Source organism: Mustela nivalis, assembly GCF_964662115.1.
Source record: "Mustela nivalis genome assembly, chromosome: 9".
In the NCBI taxonomy this organism is placed as follows: domain Eukaryota; kingdom Metazoa; phylum Chordata; class Mammalia; order Carnivora; family Mustelidae; genus Mustela; species Mustela nivalis.
The window spans coordinates 103,549,145-103,570,023 of NC_139028.1; the positions used below are offsets into that span (position 1 = coordinate 103,549,145).

At 46.2% G+C, this 20,879-nt stretch overlaps 1 protein-coding gene across 1 annotated transcript in view; it reads left to right on the forward strand.

Moving 5' to 3' along the window:
• Positions 1–20,879, forward strand: part of PTPRJ (protein tyrosine phosphatase receptor type J) — a 162,542-nt gene that overhangs the window by 117,462 nt on the left and 24,201 nt on the right. The window contains exons 6-13 of the mRNA XM_082747992.1: positions 2,556–2,822; positions 5,235–5,492; positions 9,949–10,206; positions 11,146–11,424; positions 13,438–13,728; positions 17,834–17,965; positions 19,443–19,653; positions 19,769–19,893. Of these exons, the coding sequence (XP_082604118.1) occupies positions 2,556–2,822; positions 5,235–5,492; positions 9,949–10,206; positions 11,146–11,424; positions 13,438–13,728; positions 17,834–17,965; positions 19,443–19,653; positions 19,769–19,893 (1,821 nt within the window). The remainder of the gene's footprint in view (positions 1–2,555; positions 2,823–5,234; positions 5,493–9,948; positions 10,207–11,145; positions 11,425–13,437; positions 13,729–17,833; positions 17,966–19,442; positions 19,654–19,768; positions 19,894–20,879) is intronic.

Genomic DNA, 20,879 nt, shown 5'->3' on the forward strand with positions numbered 1-20,879 from the left:
CCTTTGCACACGAACCTGGGGGACAAAGTCGTGTCCTAGTTTTCTCTTATTAATAGGTGTTCGTGTTGTCATTGTTGGCTAAAGATTTTCTCCGTCGGATGAGAAAACAAGTTTTTTATTTTTCTGGCCCAGCCTTGGAATGCCTACTGACCTCCCTGCTGAAGCTCGTCGTGACGTCCTACCTAGAGTTCAGTGGTGCTTCTGCTCTGCACACTCACCAGTGTTTGGGGGTGTTTTGGTTTGGTGCTGATGGGGGAGCAAAGAAACGCGCGGTTCCTCCCTGACGGCATTTGGGTATAGACGGGGAGTTGAGGGAGATGCACGTGCACCGAGAGGCATGTGGGCCCGGGAATCAATGCTGCAAGAAGCGTCACCCTAGGGGACCAGGCCGAGGCGACGTGAACTAACTCTGGTTACCTGATCCAAAAATATACCTGTTCTCAAAGGCTGCCAGAGACCCATAGGATGGAGGGATGGAGTGGGGGCTGGGGGACACAGGGCAAAAGATAAGACTAGGATCCAGGAAACTCGGGAACGCTGGATCACACTGTACCAGGAGCAAAGTCCCACGATGGAGAGGGTATCCCATTCCTGCTTTCTGGGTGGCTGTGTTGGGGAAGGGAGCGCTGTCCCCCAGCTTTTACATGGCCAACAGGCACTTCCTCCCATCAAGGGGGGTGGGGTGCTGTTGGGAAGAGGGCACTGGGTGCTGCAGAGGCAACACGTGGCCGCTGCCCACGGCAGCTGCCCACTGAGGGCTCTGGACGTCGGAAGGTGGAGCACGATTCTCACATCACATCCCAAGGGAAGGCCTCTGCCGCAGGCAGGATCTGAACTTGCTTTGAAGAGAGAATAGCATTTGGATAAACAGAGAGAGGGAGGAAGTCATGTCCGTTGAGGCAACATCGTGCGTGAAGGTGCAGGTCGCTGATACGGAGGTATGGAGGTAGAGAGAGGCACAGGGAGCCGGTGACGGTTCGAGGCCCCGGTAATTCCGCAGGGGTTGATTTCCTTCCTAGAGAGATGTGATCAGGAGCTTAAGAGTTGGGTGTGTCTTTCAGAGACATGCTTGCAGAGTACTCAGGGGCAGTGGCTGTCCTGGCCATGTTCCTTGCACAGGCCTTGTTCCTGGCAGGATGCCTACGACGGGTGGTGTCTGTAAAGAATTCTTGCTTTTCCTGGCATCTGCCTTGAAGGAGGGTCCACTCGTGCCCTCCTTTCTTCTAGTGGGGATGCTACTGTGTGGGTGGAGAGGGGAGGATATACCTGTAGGAAAGATGGCTTGGCTTCCAGGGACCCTCAGGGACCCAGCAGGTCGGCAGGTGGGAGGGCTTGGTGTCTGGAGTCGGAGTCAGGTCGGAGGAGGGGGAGGAATGGACCCTCTTGGGGTGCCTTTGACAGTGGTGGAGCTGTCCGACACGCAAGATGCTTGTGCAAGAGGGTGAATGGGCCCCTTGCCAAGCACTGTACCCCAGAGCTGGATCCACCCAATGACCTTTCGCCTGATTTGCTGAAAGGAGTTTTGTGGATGAGTGTGGGTCTTGGGTTCCCTGCTTTTAAAGTAGTTTGAGCAGAATTAAAGTGATAGTGATTGTGCTTTAGGCTCTCGGTCATATGAATACACACATGGTTTGTGTCAAACTGTACTAGCACTTGATAAATAAGAATTATAGTAACCTTCACCCTCTCTATGTGGTATGTGTGTGTGTATGTATATATGTAGACACATACATACGTACGTATAAGTACGCACATATATACATGTATGATACCAGGCATTTTTCAAGTGACTAGTTAGGTGGGATGGAGTTCAGGAAATCATCAGAACATTGCCAAGACCCCTGAGACTAGTCATGGTAGGAAGTCATCTCTTACCAGGTTGGCAGGTGGAACCCGATCCCAGGCCGTCAGGCAGGGCCTCCCCGCCCCCCCCCAATCCCAGGGATGCAGGGTGTAGGAGGCAGCCTCCCGGGACACAGAGCAGGCCGTAGAAGGATGGAGGATGGATTGCGAGTGTGGGGTGAGCTCTGTGTTATCTCTTCTTGAGGTTAGGAGTGTTATCCCACTTTGACAGATGAGGAAACTGAGCTCAAGTGATTTTCCCAAGATCCATCCGACTGTTAATGGAGAACTAACCTTGGAACCTGGGCCCGCCTCCTGCTGAAGCGTGTGATCTTTAACCTATCCTGTAGAGTTCTGGAGGGATAGCTGCTTGAGGGGGTTTCTGGGTCAGCCCGGCACGGGCGCAGGCCTGAGTAGAGTCCGTGTTCTTGTTTGAGGGGCTGTCTTAGCTCTAAGAGTAAACTCCCAAGAAGAAATGAAGACAGACTGTGCTGTTGCAGTTGGCCATGTTGTTTTTCATTGATGATGATGATGACGCCTGACATTTGCTGGGGCCCCTGCAGACGTTGTGTTGTGGCTGTGGGTACCTGGTGAGGGAGAGGAAGGCACAGTCGCTGCAAGCCCTTCTTACATTAGCTGGCATGCCCCGATGGGGGTTTCTCTCTCTGGCTTGGCCATTCTGGTTACTGTTAACTTCTCTTGTGTCTTCACAGTGGCCAGTCAAGTTTTTGACATTGAAGTTGTGAACATCAGTGCGACCAACATGACCCTGACCTGGAAAATCAACGATGATGAGGCGTCCTCTATCTATACCTATGAGATCCAGGTTGCTGGGGCGATGGATTCCTTTAACCTCAACACCAATGAGACTTGGGTCAACATCCCGTCACTCAAGTCAAGTACCTTGTACAACATCACCGTGCGCCCTTTCCTTCAAAACGGTTCTGAAGGCGTGTCGGGTTTCCTCCAAGTGTACACCCGTGAGTTCACTCATTGCTTTGCTAAACTTTCTTGCCTGCCTGCTATCTGTTTTCCTGCCCTCAAGGAGAGCAGGGCTCAGTGTGGGAGTCCACGGGGACTCTTACCTCCTTCAGGATGTGCACTGTAGTACTGGCGACTATTGACGGACCCTCCCCATGTGCTGAGCATTCCTTGAGCTCTCAGGGGACGTTCACAAATCTTTGACATGGTTGGCATTAGCCTTATTTTACGGACAAGGAAGCCACGGCTGGGAGAGATGCTGTAGGCAGGTATCACACCTGGTAAGTGGCAGAGGTGGGATTAGATTCCAGCTGGGCTTGTCATGACTATTCTAGAGCGGTGGAGTCACATGGATGCACGGAGACAAAAAGAACCTGCATACTCACGTCCCTTTGTCTTCCAGGTACTGACATTATTGTGAAGCAGGGTACAGATATAGCTCATCCTTTTTTACTTAACTCTGCCTTAAAGATAAGATGATAAACAGCAAATAAAAAGTTTTCTGTTCTGAAGGAGGTCCAATATTTAAAAGAAAACAATAATGGTGTACCAGCAGTATATAGTACAATAGGATCAGTATTGTACCATGTCCAGGGCTTTAGGATCCCAGTGTTAGAGATGAGAAAGCTGCAGCCCAGCACAGCTGAATGATTTGCCCAAGGCCACAGAGTTAGGTAGCAAGTGCAGAGCAAAAACCCGTGCCTGGCTCTGGATCCAGGGCTTGTTTCACAGAGTGCTTCACTCGGGTGTCTGTTGTTTCCTAGGAAGCATATCTTAGGAGGGTTTTTTTGTTCTTTTTTAGAGAGGGGGTGAGGTTAGGGGAGAGCGGAAGGGAGGAGCAGAGGGAGAAGGAGAGAAAGGATCTTAAGTAGGCTCTATGCCCAGTGTGGAGTCCAAGGTGGGGTTCAAACCCACAGCCCTGAGATCAAGACCCGAGTCAAAATCAAGAGTCGGATTTATCGACTCTTAACTGGCTGAACCGTACAGGCACCCCCACACCTTGGGCATTTTTACAAGTGTCTTCTGGACTGGCTTTTTGGGGTAAATGGGAATTTGCTTTCACTTCTCCATCTTTTACATTTTTTACTGTTTAATCCCTTTATTAGTTAGGATTATGTTTAGCTGTGAGTAATAAAAAACTCCCCGAGTTTGCATGGCTTAAACAAAATAAAAGTCTATTTCTTGGTCATCATAAAAGAAGCCCAGTGCCCAGCAGGAGGGGATGGTGGAGTGCTAGCCAGGGCTCCACTGCAGGAAACACAAGCTATGAGCCTTTTTTAAGCCGAAAGGAATTTAATCCTGGGAAATGAGGGCTAATAGAATTATTGGGAGGGTTGGTATATTATTTTTCTAGGGCTGCCATGACCAAATACCAAAGACAGGGGAGCTTCAACAAGAGAAATTTATTTTTCACAGTTCTGGAGGTAAGAAGACTGAGAACAAGGTGATGCATGGGGGATTTTCTCTGAGGCCACTCTCCTTGACTTATAGATGGCTGCTTCTCCTTGTGTCTTCACATGGTTGTCTTTTGGTCCATGCATATCTGTGTCCTAATCTCCTCTTCTTATAAGGACTCCAGCTGATGACCTCATTTTACTTTAATTACCTTGTTCAAGACCCTTTCTCCAAATGTACCTCACATTCTGAGGTACAGAGGGTTGGGACTTCAACACAGGAATTTTGAGGGAGACACACAATTCAAGTCATAACAGCTGGGGAGCTGGCTTTAGGCTGGGACCCACGAATGATTCCCACCCTAAGGGTCCGCTTTGTCACAGCAGCTCCAGGAATGTATGTTCTGAGCTGTAGTCTGGGATCAGCAGCCAGTGTTGGTTCTAGAGCTAAGCAGCTTGAGCTCTAGCCATTGCGTCTACATTCCAGCTATAAGGAGGGGGAGGAGCAGAAGATACCGCTCCAGGCTTTCATGATACCGTCCTAGAAGTCAGACAGTATTTCCACTCACATCCCATTGGCAAAAACTTAGCCACATGGCTCATCTAGCAGCAAGGGAGGCTGGGAAATGTAGTCTTTATTTCTGATGGCGATGTACAGGGCTAAAAATCTAGGGCTGTATGACTAAGGGAAAAAGCAGGGTAGGGAATTGGTTTTAGCAGTCAACAGCAGCATCTGCTGCATGTCCCTAAGCAGAGGTTCATTTATTTCCGGTGAATGACTTCGTACAACCCAAAAGCAGTTTCTGTGTTCTTGTAATCAAGTGTTTTCTCAGTGGCCAGAAATACCAGTTTCTGAGGGGCTTGTGTTGTAGATGGTAATACAAAGAAGAGAAAAAGACAGGTCAGGTGTCCCAAGTGTGCAATTTAATCTCAGTAGAAATATTTTTGTGACGTTCAGTCACTCTTGTCTTCTGGAGAAATAGGTTCTTAATCTAGTTGTTTACTTTCTTCCCTCAGCCCCTGGTCCGGTTTCTGACTTTCGAGTGACGAGTGTTAGCACGACGGCAATTGGCTTAGCTTGGAGCAGCAATGACTCGGATTTCTTTAAGATAATTACCACAAAGAATGGAACTGGAGAATCTCAGGAGAACACCACCACTCACCAAAGTATTGTCATTGGTGGCTTATCCCCTGGAACTATGTATGTTTTTGACATATTTCCGATAGGACCAAATGAGACTGAAGGGGATCCCCAGAGAGTCTGCAATAGCACTGGTAAGCAAATAGACTATGTTTTCTGTAGAACAGTTCCTTAAAGGAAATCAGTGTAATTTGTAACATCCAAGTTTTCCAAATATTGCTTTTCTTTTCATCTAAGAAGAATCTTTAAAAAATGTATAATGATAGTAATGCATATTCATTGTATAAAATACACAAGCAAAAAGAAGAAAATCACATAGTAAACTATCAACCAGAAATAATCACTGGTAATTTTTGGTGTATTTTTTGGTGTATGAAATAATCACTGATAACTTTTACGATTTTACAATTTTAAGATATATACAGGTGTGTGTTTGTGTATAGCATATTTTTTCTTTTACAAATATTGAAGTCATCCTATTTACATGGTTTTATAATCTGCCTTTTTCCACTTATCAGCTTATTATGGATATTTTTCCCTTTCAATATAAATATTTCTACAGGATAGTTTTAATACCTGCCTGGCATTCCATTGTCTAAATAAAACGTTAACAGATAATAATGGCCTATGGGCCAAATCTGGCCCACTGCCTGTTTTTATAAATAAAGTTTTATTGGAACACAACCATGCTTATATATTTACATATTGTCTATGACTTCTTTTGTGCTAGAAACGAGTAGTTGCATCAGAAAATATCTGACCCATAAAGCTTAAAATATTTGTTCTGTGGCCCTTAAAGAAAAGCTTGGTTGATCCCTGGGATAGATCATTGGTATTCAAAGTGTGATCCAGGGATCCCTGAGAGTTCCCCAGGTTTTTTCAAGAGGTTGACAAGATATTGTTATTATCATAATGCTGCTAAGGTGATATTTGGCTCTTTTACTTTTATTCTCTCATAATGAGTGTACATTGGAGTTTTCCAGATGCTATATGACAAGGGATGACATCATCACTCTGGTGGCTAATGAAATTTAGGCTTGTGTATTATGTTTTAAAAATTCCCTCATTTTAAAAATTTCTAATACTGTAAATATAAATATAGCCTATATAAATAAAAATTCTCTTTTAAAAAATTCTCTTAAGAAGGTAAAGGGTCCTGAGATTGAAAAGTCTGAGAACCACTGATCTGGATATATTGTAAATTACTTAAGTATTCCTCTTTCGTTGGACAAGCAGATTATTTACAGTCTTTCATGAACAACATTGTTCTTTAAGGCTAAATGATATCGATGGAAGTATCTCATGAAAACAACTTAATGCTCATTTCTGTTGTTTTTAAAATTTGAAATGTTTTTTTTTTTTGGGAAGTTTGAAAAACACACTATTCTTTGATCTTTGATTGTAGGAGAATTGAAAACTTTTATGGAGAGGGGAAGAATAAGGAAATGAGACTAATTCCCTTAGCTACACATGAAATCAGTTGGGCTTTTGAGACTTTCCTTGTGTGGGTTTCTTCAACTCTGTTGGTTGGGTTAAGACATTGCTAATTACTTGGAAGATCTGTTTCCAAAATAAGGAACTGCTACCGTACATTCCTCAGATGAAAGGTAGTAATTCCTTTTCAACTCTGAATTTTAGATTAAACTGTTGAGATGGGGTCTTAATGTCTACATATATTTCTTTTCTTCTTTTGAGGATGTTGCTAGTGATGAGGATCACTATGGTGGGGGACCCTGGATATTGCTTGACTTGCCAAGAACCAGAACTTAATGGAACAATAGTTAAACATATTGGGGGTCTGCAGAGTGCTGGGCTCTCATCCTTTATTTAAAATTTTTTATCACAACTTCATGAAGTAGGTACTGTTAACCTATTTTCCAATGTAGGGAATGGGAGTTCTGTGAGCTTGATAACTGGCCCAGAGCGACAAGGTAGGGTGCTCGCCTCTGTCTGGCTTTGAAGAGTGAGGTTTTAGTGAAGAGTGCGGACTAACACTTTGATACGGTGCAGCTGCAAAGCCATTTAGGACTGCTGGTTGAGGAGAAGGCATGTCCTGTACTGTAGCCTGTCATTGAGTCTCATGAATGGAAATCAAGAAGAGTTCTAACAAGGCGTTAGTCTCTTAGGGGATTGCCATTCTATTATTGAACAACTTATTATTAAAATCAGTATAATGGCATTATAGGCAATTTGGAGAAGGGAAACAAATACCATATGATCTAGCAATTCCAATCATATATGACCATATGGGACTGAGTTACCTGGACACCGGGGTTTGTAGTAGCATGATTCACAATAGCTAAGAGGGAGAAGCAACCACGTATCCATCAGCAGGGCAGTGGATAGACAAAATATGGTATATCCACACAATAGAATATTATTCATCCATAAAAAGGATGAAATCCTGGTACCTGCTACAATGTAGAAAAACCTCTGGAACATTATGCTACATGAAAGAAGCCAGACACAGAAGGACAAATATTATATGTTTCCATTTCCAAGAGGTTCTTGGAATAGGCAAGTTCATAGAGAGGAAACTAGATTAGAAGTTACCAGGAGAGAAGAATTGCTGTTTAATGGGAACAGCGTGTGTGCTGGTGGTGATGGAATGTTCTGGGTATAGTGGTGATGCTGGTGACACAACACTGTGAGTGTGTTTAATGCCACTGAGTTGTATATTTACAAATGGTTAAAATAATAAATATCATGTGTATTTTACCACCATCAAAAGGAAAGGAATTGAGAATAACTCCACTCGGGGCGCCTGGGTGGCTCAGTGGGTTAAGCCGCTGCCTTCGGCTCAGGTCATGATCTCAGGGTCCTGGGATCGAGCCCTGCCTGCATTGGGCTCTCTGCTCAGCAGGGAGCCTGCTTCCTCCTCTGTTTCTGCCTGCCTCTCTGCCTACTTGTGATCTCTCTCTCTGTCAAATAAATAAATAAAATCTTTTTTTTTTAAAAGATTTTATTTATTTATTTGACAGAGAGAGAGATCACAAGTAGGCAGAGAGGCAGGCAGAGAGAGATAGGAGGAAGCAGGCTCCCTGCTGAGCAGAGAGCCCGACGTGGGACTCGATCCCAGGACCCTGAGATCATGACCTGAGCCGAAGGCAGAGGCTTAACCCACTGAGCCACCCAGGCGCCCCAAATAAATAAAATCTTAAAAAAAAAAAAAAAAAGAATAACTCCACTCTTCTAACACAGCTGCGTTGTTTTCACATCTGTGTCCACGGTCACACGTTTTGTTTACATGTGATTATTATATAAATCATTGTATTTTGTAGGTGAACTTTTTTTTTTTTTTTAATGGTCTTCATGTTTTTAGTGGCTGTAGAATGTTTCATTTGGTAGCCAGGCCACAGTTTATAAAGCCCTTCTCTTTTTATGGGATATTTAGATTATTTATAGATTCTTCTATCTTTATAGATAATGGTTTTCTTTTATGGTCTCCGTGTCATCCCTTTGACATCGGGGATTTGGTGGTAGGGAAGGAAGCCTCTCAAAGCTACCTCCCTTTAAGGAGAACACACTCATAAAAATAAATTTTGGGGGGGTGCCTGGATGGCTCCGTCAGTTAAGTGCCTGCCTTCAGCTCAGGTCATGGTCCCGGTATCCTGGGATCAAGCCCCACGGCAGGCTCTCTGCTCACTCGTCAGGCCTGCTTCTCCCTCTCCCTCTGCTGCTCCTCCTGCTTGTGCTCTTGCTCTTACTCTCTCTCAAATAAATAAATAAAATCTAAAAAAAAAATTTTTTTTGGAAGGGAGTGCATGCAGGTGATACAAAATAATGATAACCCCCCCACAAAATGTTTTACAGTGAAAATATTTCTTTCTCTCTTCTGTCCCTTCTGCCACTCAGTTCCTCTCATTAGAGGTGACCTCGGTTCCCAGGTGAAGAGAGAAGTGTGCTGAAAGCAAGGGCAGAAGAGACGCTCTTCTTATGTCCTTATTTCTGGGCCTTTTTCTGTGCATTCATATTATATCTGGTTTGGTGTGTAGAGGCGAGGTGGGCAGAGCGGGGTCCCGAGGGACACTTCTCTTCTGAGCCCAGCTCCGAGGCTGGACTGTGTGTATGTGTTTTCCCTTCACCCCGTCCTCAAATTCCCCCCAACCTAGCGAATGTCAACTCTGCATTTCAGCTGTTCTCTTACAGGAAGATGTTTTCTTTTGAGGAAATGATTAAAAAACAAAAGCCTATTTATCAAGATACAGGATACATCCTGAAAAACACACACAGCCTAAGTGCGTGGTTTGATGAATTTTCACACACTGAACCCATCTGGTGATCAGCACTCAGATCAGGAAACCGAACTTGATTTCCACTCCAGAAGACCCCTGAAGGGGGGAGCATTTTTAGGGCAAAAGCAAAGACCAGAGAACTGGCAGATGAATTGGCACATTTATCTGTGCTATGGAAGAGCCAAAATTCCTGAAAGAAATGAGTGTGTGTGTTTCCCCCTTGTTTTGGAATTTATCTATTGTGAACTCATTTGAGGCTTTGATGGCAAAAGAACAGTTCTCTTGACATTTTGAAATCAAGGTGGGCATTATAATGGTCCTTGACAGACTTCTTCTCTTCCTTTCTTCCAACCAGACCCCAGTGTGGTCTTTGACATCCGTGTGCTCAATGTTACCACAACCGAAATGGAGTTGGAGTGGCAGAATACAGATAATGTTTCTGACTATACCTACAACCTGGACATACAGTCCAAGTACGGCTCTAACAGGACATACAGCTCTCACAAAGCGATCACTCTCAAGGACTTGGTTCCAGGCACCTTATATAACATCACGATCTTTCCAGAAGTGGACCACATCGTGGGGAATTCTGACTTCACTGCACAGTACACAAGTAAGTCTCTTAGGATGCCTGGTCAAGGACTATTCTCCCCGACTCTCTCCTGGAGGGTGGGTCGGAAGCGTTGGCTAAACAGTGGGGAAGGGACCACTGTGTTTCCGGGTTCCCGCTAGAGTAGGAAGCTGCTTAAGTGGAAAACATCAGACAACAGCAGAGATTCTGCTGTTCTCAGTGTTGCTACTGAGCCATGTGAACCTGGGATTGTTTTTAGAAGCAGAAAGTGATCTGATAAGCATGGATGACATAAGTGTTTCATTCATTCCTTGGGAGTACAGGCTAGAGGAGGGTCACCTTGTCATGCTTCCATTAGAAGATACTGCTCACATGAGGAGCAGTAAGGGAGGTGTCTTTTTAAAAATTTATTTATTTTTTTAAAGGATTTAATTTATTTATTTGACACAGAGAGGGAGATCACAAGTAGGCAGAGAGGCAGGCAGAGAGGGGCGGGGGTGAGGAAGCAGGCTCCCTGCTGAGCAGAGAGCCCAATGCGGGCCTTGATCCCAGGACCCTGAGATCATAACCTCAACCAAAGGCAGAGGCTTAACCCACTGAGCCACCCAGGTACTTCAGGTGTCTTGCTCATGTTTGATCTAACTTATATGGTAGACATGGTAGTGTGTGTTATCTTTTTAGTATATTTTTCTCTTTCCTTAATCAGACTTCCAAAACAGATAGGAAATTATATTTGGAAAATATATTTCAGATAATTAAAAGCAGTAAAAAAGGATTTTTTTTCTGAGATTTAATCTGTATGATTATTTTCTGAAGGTCTTTTTGGGAAGAAGACTTCTGTTGTTTGAGTCAGCAAATGTTAGCTTTATTTAATCAGTCCCAAAGGGGTCAGCCTGTTTTTTTAGAGGAAGTAAATAAAATAGTCTTGGAATTCAGGGCTAATCCATGCCTTTTTTTTTTGTTGTTGTTGTTGAAATGAAGGGCCCAGCATTGTATCCAATGTTGAAATAAGCACCAACACCACAGCAGCAACCTTAATTTGGCAGAACTTTGATAGAGATTCCGATATGTACACCTACCACCTTTTTATTAAGAAGGATGGAAGTTCCAGCCATGCAAGAGAACTCATCACGGACATGGGTGTTACCGATGCCACCATCACTGAGTTAATACCTGGATCGGTATACATGGTGGACATCTTCACCCAAGTTGGGAATGCAACCTGGTCCCTGTCACCGAGCCGGCAGTCATTCTGTACAGGTGAGTAGCCTCAGGTGGCACTTGGACACTTTCCTGGGTGGTGCTGACCTTGCAGGTAGGTCCTCTACAGACTTTAGTAAGTTTCACGTTGTACGGAATACACTGATCTCTTTGAGATATCCTATGAGCTTATTAGTGCTGTCTAGTTATTCTTATTGTTTGTTCCCTCAGGGATTTATTGAACTGTTACTATATGCCAAGTGCTGTTAAATGACACCCAAGTCCCTGCCTTCCTGGAATTTTTATTTTGGTGGGGAAGACAGATAATAAACAAGATAAATAAGTACGTTATTAGATGACAGTTACTGCTGGGCAGAGGGAAAGTAGAAGGAAGGGGGAGATGAGATGTTTATCTAGGGTGCCCCAGTGAAAAGGTAACTACTGTTCAGCAAAGTCCTGAAGGAAGTGAAGGAGCCAGCCATATGACTGTCAGGACATAGAGCATGAGGCAGAGAAACAGCCAGTGCAAAGGCCCTGGGGCTGGAGTATGCCCACTGGGTTGAAGGAAGATCAGGAGGCCAGAATGGCGGGAGTGGACCAATGGGAGCAAGGGGGCGATGGATGGGCAGATGGTGAGGCCTGAGAGGCAATGGGCCAGGAAATGGATACCATCCAGGCTTGTAGTTCATAGTTTGGTTTCCCCATTGAAGAAGATCGAAAGAATATTGTTAAAATGGATGCTCAGCCTTTTCACCTGTCTTGATCCTTATCTCTCAATGTAAATAGTGCTACCAAGAGAAGGGTAGCTTATGTTTAACTGAAGGAGCTTCAGAGAGGGACCCAGGGAGTGTTTTACAGGTGGTTCTGAGTATTTCGGCTCACAGATCTGCTTGACCCTTTGTCACCTTGGCACCTGTGTACCCCCTTATTCTCCCCCCCCCTTTGTACCTACATCTTCTCTTCCTTAGACCAAGCTGTGCAAGTGTGTTCAGGCTGATCTGGAAGTAGAGGGTTCCCATTGGGTCAGCCTCCCTGGTGGTGTGGGAGCTGGGACCTTGATGACCTCTGACCTCTCATGGGGAGCCGCTAAGAAATCCTGGCAACTCTGAGTCACTTCTGCTGACTTGGGCTCCATCTGCCTGGTCTAGACACTGACCTTTGCGGTTTGGGTTGCTTCCATGCTGACATTTCTCTTAGCTATAAGAATTGCCACCGATAGCAAGAGAAAAACGTACACGAGCCTTTATGACTGGAGGGGCTGGAAGAGGAGCTGTGGCGGTAGGTGTGCACTGGGCAGGTGACTTTTTCAGGCCTCCAGTGAAGCATGTGGGAGCTGCTCCTAGTGACTTGTTAGTGCTTTTCCTCCTGCAAAATACTGCAGCATTGAAGTAGTGATAATACTCTCCCTTAGTACGTTGGTACCCAACCCCAAGATCATGACCTGAGCCAAAATCTAGAGTTGGAAGCTTGACTGACTAACCAGCTAGGCACCCCTGACACCCCATTTTAAAGATGAAGAAACTGATCCCATTTACCATTGATTATTCAGCATGCTGTGTGTCTACAAAATACCCTGGCCTTGGGTTTGGAAGTCCTGGGGACCAGTTCTGGCTTTGTTGCTTACCAGTCACATCATCTTTAGCAACTTAACATAACCTCTTGAAGCCTCAGCTGACACATCGGCAGAGTTAATAGGTGTTAACCCTACCTCTTCCAGAAGGATTGTCAGGAGGGCCCCAAGATGAGATGACGCGGGTGAAGGAGTTTGCTGTTCCCATGCTGTTGTGCCACAGCTCGTTCTCACGGAGCCCTGTCATCTTCCGGCGTGGTGACTAGAGGCCACTATTTCATGTAGTTCCGCATACAGTCCTGCAGTTGAGGCTTAGTTGGGTGACTGAGCCAAGGTCACACAGTTCAGTGATCCCTGATTCAATGTCAGCCTCTGCCTCTTCTACTGGACCGTGTGGCTCTCTCCGCATTACAGATGAGCTGGGATTCTGCTGCTCTCTGAGGGCCAGTGTCTGGCAAGGCACAAGTCCCAGACTCTCACGATGTGCTGTCTTTGCTTGGCAGATCCCGCACCAGTAGCCTTCTTCCACTGCGAAGTGGTCCCCAAAGAGCCAACCTTGATTCTCAAGTGGCCCTGTCCTCCTGGTGCCAACACGGGCTTCCGGCTGGAGATCAGCAGAGGAGCTTGGGAAAATGTGACAGACCTGGAGAACTGCTCCTCAGAGAACAGCACTGAGTACAGGACAGAAATCACATGTTTGAATTTTTCTACCTCCTACAATATCAGCGTCGCTGCCTCTTCCTGCAACAAGACGGCGTCTCCCGCCCAAAACACCTGCCTCACTGGCATCACAGGTGGGCTTTGTGGTGGTGGCGGTGGAGGGGGGGCAGGTGGCATTGTGGTCACTCCTGGAGAATGCCGTCCCAGTGGGTCTGCAAGTGTGGCCTAAAAACCTGTATTTCTTTTTCAATTTCTACTAAAATACTTGTTTTTGTTGGCATAGACTGTTAATTCTATGTGAGCCAAAATCTAGAGTTGGAAGCTTCTATAGAAGCTTCTATAGAAATCTAGTCTTAAAAAGCAGAGTAAGAGGGACTCTTTTTTTTTTTTTTTTGTATTCCAAAAGCTTCCTTTGTTTTATAGAATAATTTATATATACACATAGAAATATTCATATATACACAAAAGTAGAAGGAGGCATAAAGAAACCCACATATCCATCACCACCCAGTTGAACGTTTGTCAGAGTTTGACCAATCTTCTTTCATTTAGATCCTCTCTTCCCTGACTGGATTACTTTGAGATTAGTCCTGGTCATTCTATACCTTTATTTATAAATATATCAGGATGCATTCCTCCAAGATAGAAGCTCCTTTCCCCTTTCTGACAGAACCACACTGCTTACCATCACACTTAAAAAGTGAGAAGTGCTTTTATTCCCTATGATTACATATCCAGTCAAGATTCCCATTTCCCTAGAATCCATATGGATAAGCTCCCCACCTATTTTGAGGCACAGGGATCACTTCCTGTCGAGGGGATCCCACTAATCAAACTTTTCATGCTCATTGTTCTTATTTTTTGTACTTGGAAAAAAAGTTCCTTCTTACGTCTTTGTTTTTACCTGTCTTTTCCTTGCAGTGTCTTTGCCAACGTTATGTCTTAGATCAGCCTGGTGGGTTGGTCTTGTTTTGTGCTTTTGACTCCTGTATATGTTTCCTTTGGGGTATTAGAATGTTTCTGGAAATTTTCCAAAGAATCCATGAGTGTAATAATAAGAAAAAAAGGCCTCTTACTACAGGAACTCTGACTTGAAAGTGTTTGAGTGGTTCTGTGCACAGAGCCTTGGATTTGGACAGGGAGACCTGGGTTTGATTCTGAGTTCTGCCTTTTGCTAGCTATGGGATCTCAGAAGAGCTACCTAACCTCTATGAGCCTTGTTTTTCTTGGTTATAAAAAGCGGACGTAATACTAGCTTTCAGGATTGTTATACAAATTAGATGAGGTCATGTGTTTGCAAGACTGCTTGAGGGTGGCCATGTATTGCTGCTCAGGTTGTGCACCACACAGTTCCAGGGGACACCATTCATATGGACTACAGTGTGCATGGGGCTCCTTGAAGTTGTGTAGTACACAACTGTATCAGATGCCCTGGGTCACACTCCTTCAGGTTTCGGCAGCAGTCTAGAACACAACAGAAATAATGAACCTTCTCTGTAGTTTCTGTTTTTTAGTGTCGTCTCTACAGCTGCTGAGAAACATAAGCCATATCTGACTCCGTATCTTTAGGGCTATACGCAGTGCCTAGGGAAGAGAAGGAACTTGTCAGAAATAGTTGTTTCTGAAGCTGAACAGTATGGTAGGTTTGGATAATAACCAGTTCTTTAGTCCAGTAATTCTCTTACTTTTCAATCTGTACCTCTCTCTTTCCTCAGATGAATTTTTCTTTAAGATTTATTTATTTGTTTGAGAGAGAGAGTGGGGTGGGGGGTGGGGAAGAGGGCCAGAGGGAGAGAATCTTCAAGCAGACTCCAGGCTGAGCATGGAGCCTGATGCAGGGCTCGAGCTCATGACCCATGAGATCATGACCTGGACCGAAACCAAGAGCTGATCTTTCAACCATCTGAGCTATGCGGGTGCCCCCCTCCCGCAGATGAACTTTTATAGACAAAATTAACATATCCTTTACTTATCATAAAGGTGGAGCTGCATTTTCTCTGAGAGGTATGGGATGGGTAATCTGGGAGAACTGTCATGATGGTCTTCTAGTCCTTGGTTCGTTGCTGACTCTATGCCTGGGGTGAGGGACACTGGTGAGTAAGGCAGACGGGGTCCCTGGAGCATAGGATTCAGATAAGGGCAGAGAGGGAAAGGATTTCCAACCCTGCAGGTCGATGAGCTAGCATGCCGCTGACAAACTAGTCCTCTCTGGGCAGTTTACAGGCAAAGAGCTGAGGGGAATCCCCGGAGTCTGTGTTGGGAAGCCTGGCTAGGGGGTTGAGAATTAGACATGGGGATAGCGCCCCCAAGTGGTCACTGCTCTCAGTTACTTGTGAAGTTGCGGAAGCCTGGTTCAAAGCTGTGCTGTCCTATAGAAAATGATAGGAGTCTCTTGCAGCATTTAATATTTCCGAGAGGCTGCATTAAAAAAAAAAAAAAAAAGTAAAAAGGGGCACTGGGTGGCTCAGCGGGATAAGCATCTGCCTTCGGCTCAGGTCGTGATCCCAGGGTCCTGGGATGGAGCCTGGCGTCCAGCTCCCCTGCTCAGCCTAGGAGTCTGCTTCTCTCTCTCCCTCCGCCTCTCTCCCACCCACTCATGCTTGCTCACTCTCTCTCTCTTTCTCAAATAAATAAATAAATAAAATCTTTATATGAAAATTTAAAAAATAAAGTAAAAAGAAAGAGCTGACATTGATTTAAATCACATTTAATATTAAAAACATCATTATAGGGGCACCTGGGTAGCTCAGTGGGTTAAGCCTCTGCCTTCAGCCCAGGTCATGATCTCAGGGTCCTGGGATCGAGCCCTGCATCGGGCTCTCTGCTCAGCTGGGAGCCTGCTTCCCCCTCTCTCTCGCTGCCTGCCTCTCTGCCTACTTGTGATTTCTCTTTCTCTGTGTCAAATAAACAAAATCTTAAAAAAAAAATCATTATATATTATATATTAAAAACATCATTCCAACACGTAATCCACACAAAGTCAATTATTGATGAATTATTTTACATTCTTTTCTCATGCTCAGTCTTCAGCATCCAGTCCGTGATTACACACCTAGCACGCCTGAACTGGGTCTGGTCATGTTTTAGCAGCTGAGCAGCTCTGCGTGGCTGGTGCTGCCGCCCTGGGCAGCACCAAGTTGTGGGAGCCCCGCTGCGGTGTTTTTGTTCAGTTTTCTCAGTCTCCCTGAATCTTGACTATAATGATGAAAACATTCGAACTGTACGTGGGAGACAGATTTAGGTAAAGAGAGAGTACGTGTGTGTGTGTGTGTGTGTGTGTGTAGAAGGATCATCTTTAATTCAGCGTTTTCTTCCTCTTGCGTTAACTCGGAGGCTGACTTCAGAAGCTCAGTTCAGAAAAGGGGAGGCACATCCTCGTGAAGGTTGTGCATGGAATGTTCCTGCATGGGCTTTTCTGGGAGGGGGATCAGTCGGGTTTCTCTAGGTGGCATTTTAAACCAACTCCAGCAAAAAAAAGGAGGACTTTAGTTTGAAGAATATGGACCAGGAACACAGCCAGGTCTCAGGAGAAAGCGCATCCTCTCCATGTCAGCTTTGCTTTCTTTCTTTTCTTTTTTAAAAGAATTTATTTATTTATCAGAGAGAGAGAGAGAGAGAGAGAGAGAGAGAGCGCACAAGCAGGTAGAGGTGGAGAGAGAAGCAGGCTCCCTGCCAAGCAAGGAGCCGGATGTGGGACTCGATCCCAGGACCCTGGAATCATGACCCGAGCCGAAGGCAGCGGCTTAACCGACTGAGCCACCCAGAGGCATCCCTCAGCTTTGCTTTCATCCAGGTCTCTCTGTTCCATCATGGTCCTCAGCCAAGCAAACTGTCCGGTGCCGTGGCCACGCGGTGGGCAGGTGACTGCGGACAGCTCCCACCTCAGAGTCCCAGCCGCGCAGGCTCTCTCTCGCTCTCCATCCCCCCTGGCTCTCTGGGTCAGGATGATAAGACGATCACAAAGGCAGGTTGTTTTCAACAAACAAGGCTGCTGGGAGCCTTCCCCGGGCGTGTGGCTGGGTATGCTGAAGGTGCCGTTGGGAGCTGGGGATCTGCCATCTCTGCCCCGTACTTCCCTTTCCTGTCCCTGGCTCTGGATGTGCTTTCCCCGAGGCCCCCTCCCCGCTCCCAGAGCAAGGGCAGAGCTTGAAGGCACTACAGCAAACTTCTCCTTAATAATTTTGTTCCTTCTTTGGTTTTAAATGGTGGGTGATCATGCTTTGTTTTGTTCTGTTTCAGACCCCCCTTCTCCAGATGCATCCCCGAACATTACGTCCATCAGTCACAATTCCGTAAAGGTTGAGTTCAGTGGCTTTGAAGCCAGCCACGGACCCATCAAAGCCTATGCGCTGATTCTCACCACTGGGAATGGTAAGGAGGGGTCGGTTATGGCTCCAGTAGCCCAGGAGCCATGCCGTGACAGGGGCCCATTCCTGTGCCCACTGAGGCACTCTGGAGATACAAGCACATGTCTGTTTTTACACTGTCACCCACGCTTTGGCTCTCAGAAGGCGGTGGGTGAGCTCTTTGTCCAATGATCTAGGTTAGGGTTGACAGACTTTCTGTGAAGGGCTGGATGGCAAATAGTTTCAGCTTTGCAGGCCGTGCAGTCCCCCTCACAGCTGCCCGACTCTGGCACTGTGGGGTGAGAGCGGCCGCAGAAGGGGCGTGAAGAATGAGTGTGGCTGTTCCATTAAAATATTATTTATCAGAATGGGTGGCCGGCTGGATCTGGCCTGTGGGTTGTACTTGGCTCTGACCTCTGACCTACGTTTTTGTTCTCTTTTACAACACAGGATCTTTCAGGTGACAGAATGTTAGTCTGTTAATCAACTCTCTTTTTCTCTCTCTCTCTTTCTCTCTCTCTCACTCACACACACACGTGCGTGCATATGTGCGCACACACACACACACATGTCATACTAGAGGGTGACTTTCTCTTGAAGGAAAACAGAAAGTGACTTTTGCATTTGTGGTTAAACACTTGCAGAAAGCATCCTCACAGCGGAGAGAGGAGGGGGCTCACATGCTCCTTTTCCCCAGTGGGGCTCCATTACATTCTTTGGTGGGAAGAAGGGTGTGATTTGGGGTTGTTCTTGTTAGTGTTAGCTGTCCTTGTGCAATGCACAAGGCTGCATTTTCAAGGCCACGTTCTGTTGTTGATTCTTTACATGGGAACAATGCAGTACTGCCTCTGCCCATTCTCTCAGCCCTGCCCAAGGTACTGTCCTCACCTCCTGGAGGACCCAGAGGTGGAGCCCCTTGTGAGGCGTGTGGGGATCCTGGAAGACAAGGACTTTGCTGGTGTCATAAACCCATGGCAGGGTTTCCACAGCTGATGCTGAGATCTCTCAGTCTCTCTGTCTTTTTGTTTTGGGTCTGTTTCAAGTCATTTTGTGGTGAAGGTTTCCAGCAAAATCCAAACTTAGACGTTGATGAATGAAGGAGGAAATATTTCATAGTGACCACAGTGACCAATGTCACCCTGTGGTAAGGAGACCACAGGCACTGAGTCGATGGTCTGGCTTGAAAATCAACCCCATTGTAAATGCAGTGTGGTCTTGGGCCCAGGTTCTTTTAGCTTTCCATGCCTTCATTTTCCCACCTGTAAGATGGGTACAGTAAACCAGTGTGATGAGACTGTTGCCAGTGTCTGTCGTTTAGTGCACAGAGATTAAGTAAAGCAGGTACAACTTAGTTTAAGTGAAGCCTGACGGAGAACACGTGAGAGATGGGAGCTATCGCCATTACCGCCCAGCATCAATGTCACTATTTAGATACGTGGGGAATGGAAATCTCTCTCTGCAGTCACTTATCTTATGACTTTCTTTCTGTGTGCCTTTCTTAGCTGTTCAGCCATCTGCAGATGTTTTGAGATACACGTATGAGGATTTCAAAAACGGGGCCTCAGACACTTACGTGACGTACCTCATCACCACAGAAGAGAAGAGACGTTCTCAGGGCTTGGCTGAGGTCTTGAAATACGAAGTCGATGTTGGGAACGAGTCAACCACACACGGTTATTACAACGGGAAGCTGGAACCCCTGGGCTCCTATCGGTAATGCCCTAGTGGTTCTTGCCCTCTGGGGCCCATCCTCGTGAGTGCAAAGTGAAACCTTCACCACGGAGGTGGCCCCGTCTCAGCTCTCTCTTTCCTTCTTGTCATCCCATAGGGCTTGTGTGGCCGGCTTCACCAACATCACCTTTAACCCTCGCAATAATGGACTCATAGACGGGCCTGAGAGCTACGTGTCCTTCAGTCCCTATTCAGATGCAGTGTTCTTGCCCCAGGATCCAGGTAGACAAGAACAACAGTGCTCTTAACATCTCAGTGGGGTTTTGCTTCTGGTGTGGACAGAAGGCCGCGAGTCTGCACGCTTCCCTCCATCCCTGGGAGGGCTGGTCTCTCCTCTCAGAAGCTGAGAGGTCTCGTGGCCACCAAGAGCCACATCTGCTTCCTGGAAGGAGACCCCCCTGCCCTGCCCGCCCCCACTATCTCTCTCCTTGGCCCATTGCCCTTCCACTCTGCAAACACATTTAGTCCTTTTTCTCAGAGTGGTCGTTCGTGTGCCCACGTGCCAGGCTCCATTTGACTTTAGTGCATGGCACCTTCAAATGTTAGGGCCAAACGAGCCGCATAAATTGTCTTGTCCAGCTCCTCTCTGAGACACGAGGCTGTGAAGGCCCAGAGAGGGGCAGTGGCTTGCGTAGAGGCAGGCCTGACACTCCGGCCTCAAACTCCTTGTCAAGCACTCCTGTCCTTTGTCACACAGAACAAAGTGATTCTGGAGCCTCAGGGACCCAAGAGAATATATACCTTACCTTCAGGCCAGCGGCAAAGTGATCCGCTGTTTGTTAGTGTGTCCTGTTTTTACACTTGATAGTTGTTGGCTTCAGGAAAGAAGCCCCAGGAGCCAAGTTCAGGGAACCCCCACCCTCTCCCCCAGTAATCAGATGGGTTTTCTGTCACTTAAGCACAGTGCTGTTGGTACTTCCGCTCGTTGGTGGGTATTAGTCTCACAGAGTTAGGGGTGGAGGAACCACAGGGAACATTTTTCCTAGTGGTTTTTAAACAGCGGTCATTCTACCAAATAGGACCCAGATCTGAGACCCTCCCTGCCCCCACCCTGCCTCCAAAAGAGCATTTCTGCCTGGTTTTCTACTTTATATATTGGGCTGCTGCATGCAATTTCATCTGAAGAAAGACATCAGCAGTAAGAACAACTCGAAAATCATAGACAGCCCAGTTCCCTATGTTTGCAGTGGAGGGACCCAGGGGAGGGG